The sequence below is a fragment of the Limulus polyphemus genome, unplaced genomic scaffold (assembly GCF_000517525.1).
Source record: "Limulus polyphemus unplaced genomic scaffold, Limulus_polyphemus-2.1.2 Scaffold3100, whole genome shotgun sequence".
Lineage (NCBI taxonomy): Eukaryota > Metazoa > Arthropoda > Merostomata > Xiphosura > Limulidae > Limulus > Limulus polyphemus.
The window spans coordinates 4,633-13,069 of NW_013668710.1; the positions used below are offsets into that span (position 1 = coordinate 4,633).

The following is an 8,437-nucleotide window of genomic DNA, read 5'->3' on the forward strand; positions in this document are numbered from 1 at the left end:
TAAGACTAGTAGGAGGAAGGCAGCTAGTCATCACCACCCACCGCCAACTCTTGGGCTACTCTTTTACCAACGAATAGTGGGATTGACCGTCACATTATAACGCCCCCACGGCTGAAAGAGTGAGCATGTTTGGTGGGACGGGGATTCGAACCCGCAGATTGCGAGTCGAGTGCCCTAACTACCTGGCCATGCCGGGCCAATTTCTGTGGAATGTGACATTTGCAAAAATTAAGAGTTTTAAATAGTTGCAGTAACCACCGAGAACGCATTTTCGATAAATGAAATTACGTCTGGCCTGGACACTTGTAGTTTAGTTTTATTTTTTGTACGCATTTATATCTTGTTTAACGTTGTTCGTGTCGAAGTAGGTTAATTCCGGGCATGATACACTTACGGTGTTTTGTAAAACATGTATGTGTACTTGAAGTGATATCAAAGTCAACTTGGTGCAGCAGGATAAAAAAGCACGTGATTCACGAGGAATCCCGGGCTTTGATAAACAACGTACGGCTGCTATAATTGTTCTCTTCCGACTTTCTACATCCCCCTGTACCGGAAAAATCAGAAGCAAATCTGAAACCCCGCCCACCGGTTTTGTTACATGAGAAACTAAACAATTGGTCTGGATTTTTCCGTTGCAAAGAAACTGTCTGAATATATATTATTTGTAGTTAATCAAGTTCCGCTGCATGAAAAACCCTCATCTACCGTGTATTCAGTAAGGTGTATGTATATATATATATATAAAGCATGACAATATTTCATCACTCGCCGAGGACGTTAGTCCGGTATCAGGTAGCAGCTGTAGCATTGTAACCATTGGTGCGGGAAGATCGTGCTCTATTATCTAACCCAATGAACGGCAGACGTTTTATTATTCTATTAGTGCGAAATGTAATGTGAGTTTTATAAGTGACGAACAGTTCCTACAAATAAGTGGATCTGTGATAAACGTTATGAAATGTGTCCACAAATTTCAAGTGCTACACTCGTGGAAGAATACCACGAGAAAGTTTTTAATGATTGATAACTGGTTCGAAGATAAGTTGTGCTTGCAGATGACGAAATAAAAGAGTGCACCTCCTCAGAAAAATTACGTTTGTGAGCTGATCTTTTGAAGTTATAAAATCAGTACCAACTACGATAGTATTTGTTATTTAAATTAGTGTGCATTTCAACGACCTAAGAAGGATGTACTTAGGAATTTGTTTTGAAATCAAGTCGAAAGGTCCGCTAATATCACGATAGTGTGCAAGTAAAGGCTTCATCTGATACACAAGTTTCAAGAATAAATATTATCAACAAATTCTGAAGCTGTAAAGGGTCTCTCCGTTTCAAAGACAGTTTTTATTAACATTACTTAAATATATATAAGAGAAATGTACAATGAATACGGAATATGTCTAAAATTTCAGGATTACAAAGTATTTTTACTCTGACTGTGCAGTAAAGGTATATATTTGTTAATTCGCAGTTTGGTATACAGGAGAGAAGTTCCTTCGCTAATTCTGTTGAGATGTCATTTTGGAAGTTTTGGGAGTCCAAGCAGAAGGTTCATAAGGATCAGCCGGGAAACTGTTCTGAAATGAATGGAGAAAGAAACGGAGAGGACCCTAATCATTCAAAAGGGTCACCGACTTTTGATCGACAGCGGAATCAGATGTCAGTGTCAAGGTCTGGGCGATACAAAGAAAGGCAGCGTCGTCGCTCTGGCATTTTAGACAACCCAGCTCTCTCGGCAAAAACACCCACCTCGTCTAAACCATCAGATGACGTCCAAGATGGCGTAGATCATGCAGAGTTTTCCTCCGAGAAAAGCTCAGCCACCCATGTGGACCCGAATGGACACAAAAGTTTACAAGATTGCTGGAAAGATCGAGGAAAAGTACGCGTTTTTTCGCCGCCTGACCGCCTGCAGTTAGAAGCACGGTGAAAAGTTTCTAAAAACAACAAACAAACAAAAAAAGGTCTTTTCTAAGGTAACCCCGATTGGCCAGTTTGAAAAGGATTGGCTTAACTTGTTGTAATATATGGTTTATATTTATTCAAGTTCTTCTGCATGTAAAAATATTCAATGTTGTCATCTAGTCGATTTTCAATAAGGTATGTGTGTGTGTGTGCGTGTGGCATAACCAGTAAGGCTGCTTAGATTGTGAGAGGACTTTCTGACATGTCCCATAAGGGATAATAAACGATTTTAAGATAATTTTTAATTACAAAACACTTTCATCAAATCTGCTAACTCAAATGTTCAGCACACTGTAGATATTTATTTTTCTACAGAGCGAATGCTACTAAAATTGTAAAACGTTTGAGAAGAAAAAAATCGTGAAACATCCCGTTTGTTACGCAAAAATTGACTCTTGCGTGACGTTAATTGCCGATCCTAGAAAGCCATTCTGATAAACTGTGTAGTTTGTGCAAAATATAATTGCTTTACCTAGCAACTGTGAATTAATTGTATTAGTAAAACTGTCTGAAGCTTATTAATTTTTTAAAAAATCAGACGTAATAATGAACGGTGACTTTAAGAGATAACTTGGTCATATAAATAAGAAACTCGATAATTGTAATTCAAGTTTACATAATTGTCGTTAGTGTTTGTTTTAACGCAATAGGCTACCTAAACTGTGTTTTCCACTGGGATCTAATCCCGAATTTTAGCGGTATAAGTCCTGAAATTTTCCGCTGAGCCACCAAGGGAAAATCACGCAATATTACTCCATAATAAATAATGAACAGCTTTTTTTGCAAAGTATTAATGAAATACTTCCTTTGTAAAAAAAAGCAAATTAATAAAATCCTCAAAAATGTGTGTTTTTTTTTGTTGCTGGATATTGTAAAAATAGTTTTAGTGGGGTTTTGTCCATTCTTTTTTTTTATGTATTGTGTGTATGTGTGTGTAAAGAACACATAAACCTTTAAAGTAATGTCCTGTGTAAAGTAATAACATTTACACGGAGTCTGATTCATACTGTTAGGAAACACGTAGGTTTAAAAAAAAATCAATTTAACACAAAAATACAAAACCTTATAACTCGAACGCTTTCGAAAAGTGGATCTTTCTTCATCAGGGGCACTTTCGAAAGCGCTCGGGTTACAAAGTTTTGTATTTTTGCGTACACAGAGTCGGTCGTGGTACTTCTAACTTGGGTTCACATTTGGTTATTAGATGTAAAGAAAAATGTGTAATTGTATTGACTGATATACGACACACATTTAAGTTGGGCAAGTAATTATATAAGAAAGCGTTTTAGATACACCAAAGCTGATACGAACACCCCCTATTGGTTAAAGGTTAGTATCAATATATCAACAGGTTTATATAAATATGATTTTCAAAGTGATTCTTTCACAAAAGTCTTTACATAGGCTATGTCTTTTCTGTTATACAGTAATCAGTTAAAACCTGATGCGATATGGAAATATGCTAATCACTGATATGAAAAAGAGGATTACATGCCTTTTCTGAGGCGGATCCAGAAGAACAAAGACGAGGTGTCATATGATCATATATATATATATATAAAGAATATCATATATTTTTTTATTATAGTAAGTTTGAGTGGATACTTTGTGAAGGAAATCGTGCCAGTAAGTAAACAAGTCGATGTATTTAACACCAGGAGGACATCTTCACAAAAGACTTATCTATTTCCTAGTCTATGACAATGAACAGTTGGCGGTGTGAAAATATAAGTTCGCCCAAGGGCGTTTGAAAAACGACTACAAAATCATTTATTCCGTACACGTACGTTATGTGGGGTCACATGTCCATGTGTCACTCCCATTGTGGATTATCCACACTCTGAAAATAAGTAATTATAAGAGAAACTCATTGTACGGGTGTAAAAATTCAAAGCTGAAATAGCCACTAATTTCACCCTATCATATCCAGTTTAGAATATATTTATATTCAGGTAAATGTTCGTGCAAGTTTTCTGCTTGTAGTCGTAACATTTCCTTTAACCAGTAGGCCGTAGGGAAGCCCCCCCCCCTCCCCCAGTGGCACAGTGGTATGTCTGCGGGCTTATATCGCTAAAAACTGGGTTCCGATATCCGTGGTGGGCAGAGTACACATACGGATAGCCCTTTGTATAGCTTTGTGCATAATAACAAAACAAAAACAAGCAAACCGTAGGCCATCTCAACAGGTTACACAGAGACTTGTACAAATGTATGAGCTTTTTTCTTCTCCTATATGGCGTGCACAGCTTTGTATTATAGAATAATTGAGCTTGGATCATTTGTCTGATTTGAAAGCTTTCCGAGTTTGATTTATTCTCTACGTAACAATTACGAAACGTACATTTTGTAGATTCTTCAAACTTATCTTTTGTCTGTCAATTTACCCGAATACGAAAAAGTTGTGAAACGATTCCTTTTAAAGTTTGGTCTATAGTTGCACGAATCGATTGTAGTGTATGGGGTTATCTACATTGTAATGTATCAAAATGTTGACTGTTTTAAATCTTATAGCTCAGTTTTATATTGTCTTTTGATAAACAATAACTAAACATTGTCATAACAAGTTACCATAACTTTACAGTACTAATTTTATTTATTAATATTTCTATAGAATGTTTACTACAATCCTTACTGTACCAGCCTAAAACCTGTTTCGAAGTATTTTGTTTTTCCCGTATTTAGTTTCAATACAACGTATTCAACAGGACATACTAACACTGGATACTTTATACTCTTGGCCCACATACTAGTGTTGATGAACTCTTATATTCACAGTTTTATACAACTATATATATATACCAAGAGTCAATAGACTGTTGGTGTGTCAAACAAAACAATGTAACGAAAAAAGTTATACATATATGTGTATTATTACATCACAAAATCAAATATTATGATGAAAAACATCAACGGTTTCTTTTGTCTTTATCAAACACTACCATGGTTGGTTTGAGTGATTTACAAAAATTAACAGTCAGTTTACAGCAAAACTACTAAGATTATTTGCTGCTGTACCTAATTGTGAACTGCCGGCCACAAGGAAAGCAACTGAACGACAGCCCCCCACCGCAAATACTTGGGCGACTCTATATCAACTCCCTCACTCCCATCCGTGGCCTGGCATGGCCAGGTGGTTAGGGCGCTGGACTCACAATCTGCGGGTTCGAATCCCCGTCCCACCAAACATACTCGCCCTTTCAGCCGTGGGGGCGTTATAATGTGACGGTCAATCCCACTATTCGTTGGTAAAAGAGTAGCTCAAGGGTTGGCGGTGGGTGCTGATGACTAGCTGCCTTCCCTCTAGTCTTCCACTGCTAAATTAGGGACGGCTAACGCAGATAGCTCTCGTGTAGGTTTGCGCGAAATAAAATAAAACAAAACAAAACAAACACTCCAACCCGGTGCCTCAGCGGTGAGTTTGAGAGTTTATAAGGTAAAAATCGGGTTTCGGAACCCGTAGTGGGCAGAGCACAGATAGCCCATTGTGTAGCTTTGCGCTTAACAACAAAATAACCTTTTTCAACGAATAGTGGGATTGACTATCATATTATAACGCTCCCATAGTTGAAAGGGGATTTTCGGCGCCTGGTTTCGATCACACTACCTGTAGATTGCGAGTCGGACGCTCTAGCCAATAGGCTACTTCAGGCTTCCGATATTAACCCTTTCGCTGCTCAGGTGGGGTGGAAAAACCATCCACCCCATGCGACAAAAAAAAAAAAAATACAGTATATATATTTTTTACCTTATGAACTCATAGTATATCATGCAAAAGTGAATAATAAACACCAGAAAGTCGTATAATAACCCCTGTGTAAGCCTGGTAGTGTACCGAGTGAGCGGGGTGGGTCTGGGACGACCCTCACTGATCACGAGATAAGACGGGAGGGCGAGCAGAACTTGTTTGTTTTTTCCAGATGTGGTATCACACTTCTCTTTTATCTCACGCACTAGCACAGCGTTGGTTTTGAATAACCCGACTATTTTGTACGAATATTATACTTAGGGAACTAATATACATCATTAAAACTATAAATGCCGACTATTTACACTATATACATTTTATTCCGCTATGTATAAGTGTCGGGGTGACATCTATGGGTCACTGGTACAACCAAATATCAGTTGGAATTTCAAACGGTGGCGGGAAAGACTAAAACATCATACGATGCGCGGAGCATTGAAAGAGTGTAGATTGTTTTAATTAAATATGTAATTGACAAACCTCGTCCAACTTCAGCTTCACTGAAGCTTCGTACCAATTAAAATTAATAAAATAAAACTTTATATACTTATAGGTACGTTTTCCGGTAGGACCACAGTAAGTTTACGGACTTACAACGCTAAAATTAGGGGTTCGATTCCCTCCGATGGACACAGCAGATAGCTCAATGTGGTGTTGCTCTAAAACAAATATACACGTATCATTACGTCACAAAACTAAATATTAATAATGAAGGATATTAATCGTTACCTTTATCTTTAACAAACACCACCATGTATGATTTTGAGTGATTTACAGAAATTATCGTTTTCAGTAACAGTGAATAAAATAATGAACCAATATTAACAGGTGTACAAAATGTTCTAATTAAAGACGGAAATTGGTAATAGATATTCATAGGTCAATATTAACAGGTGTCCAAAATGTTCTACTTAAAGACAGAAATTGGTAATAGATATTCATAGGTCAATATTAACAGGTGTCCAAAATGTTCTAATTAAAGACGGAAATTGGTAATAGATATTCATAGGTCAATATTAACAGGTGTCCAAAATGTTCTAATTAAAGACGGAAATTGCTAATAGATATTCATAGGTCAATATTAACAGGTGTCCAAAATGTTCTAATTAAAGACGGAAATTGCTAATACATATTCATAGGTAGAAACCTCTATACTGCACAGTTAGTAGTTAAGTTGATTACAATGTATGTGGCTATTTTAATTTGTGTGTGTGTGTATATATATATATATAAACAAAACATCAATATATATCTGTATATTATGTACGATTATGATTATTAGGTGGAAAGATATTTACACTATTTTGTGTTTTAAGGTAGAAATATGTATAAATATTATGTTTCAAGATAGTGGACCCCTGGAGGACTAAAAATGGGTACGCAACCCCACCATATCTTTTTTTTTTTAATTATAATGTTTAACAACGATCAAATTGATAACAAATGCAACTATGCGAAAATCAATATAATTAAACTGGTCAAAACACAACATAGACTCATAAAGTTTATTTCGTCACCGTTGCGTCACACTAGGCATGCGCGTTCTTGAATAGGGGATTTCTTTGAAATCTTCACCAAACAAAGGTTAAAAGTTTCTTTAGAAAATGATAAAGTCATATAAATTTATGATGAAACTTAATTAAAATATAAGAAATGTAAGAACTATAAAAATTATGAATTTTAAAATGTACACATTGATTTTTGCCAAATGCAATCTTAATTGTGAAAGCCAAGTGTCGGTCGTCACGATCGATTTCTCCGAATTGCGTGGGTTACACGAGTCCAGTTCCATTTTTTCTCCTATAATGCTTCTTCTTTCGATTGCCCGTTCCCATTTTAGTTGAATTCAATCGCTAACATAGGCGTAAATAGCTCCTAAATTTCGGCACTTTTTCTTCTATATAAAAGCCTGTCAAGGAAGGAGTTTTTATACAATTTATACGGGAAATTAACTAACGAACAGAGACGTAACAATATCAAATGTGTAAAAGTTTACTCTTCGATCTTTTATCTTCATGTGTATTACGGTTCCGTTGCGAAACGGAACTAAATACTTCTTAGTAAGTAGTTTAATTTTTGAAAGACCATCATTCTACTCAGTCAACTTCGTCCCAGAAATGAGACAAGGTTTTAAATTATAGTTTTCTAGAATTGACCTTAGTATTGATATTTTAAAATTCGTTAAAATTCGTTAGTTGCGTGTACGCTGAATTTTACTTTCAAACACATTTGTCCGATTAACAGTTAGAAATTTTCCAAGATAAAACACGTATACATATCACTAGTTTTAAATATATAACGTGCACATGTGCAGTTTCAAATAAAAACATGTAATCTGTGTATATCCTCATACTTCCAAACAACCCTTTATGCGTGTACACCTTTAGTGCTAACCATAAAATTAACATAAAAATAATTGATATTAACTTCTATATTTACAGACAGAGTATATAACCTACTTTTACACTTGTATATATATATGTTTTAGACAGTATTACATGCTATTACTAATTTAAATTTCTTTCCGATGAAACTTTAGCGACACAAGTCCTTTCTTAAATAAAACTAGTTTATTCTTTCTCAATACAACTTTGAAATTCACGGTCACGCTATAACTTAAACAAACGCTATAATTCACAACGAACGACACACGCGCTCGACCCAACTGTCCGTCTCTATCTCTGTCTGCAATTCAACTGCATTGTTGCCGTCATTTCTTGGCGG

The 8,437-nt window shown here is 36.0% G+C and overlaps 1 protein-coding gene across 1 annotated transcript in view; it reads right to left on the minus strand.

The window, feature by feature from the left end:
• Positions 1 to 7,204: 7,204 nt before the first annotated feature.
• The window catches only part of LOC106468655 (homeobox protein vab-15-like), an 18,326-nt gene continuing 17,093 nt past the window's right edge, over positions 7,205 to 8,437 (minus strand). The window contains exon 3 of the mRNA XM_013929089.2: positions 7,205 to 7,622. Coding sequence (XP_013784543.2) covers positions 7,589 to 7,622 — 34 coding nt within the window. The 3' untranslated portion in view covers positions 7,205 to 7,588. The remainder of the gene's footprint in view (positions 7,623 to 8,437) is intronic.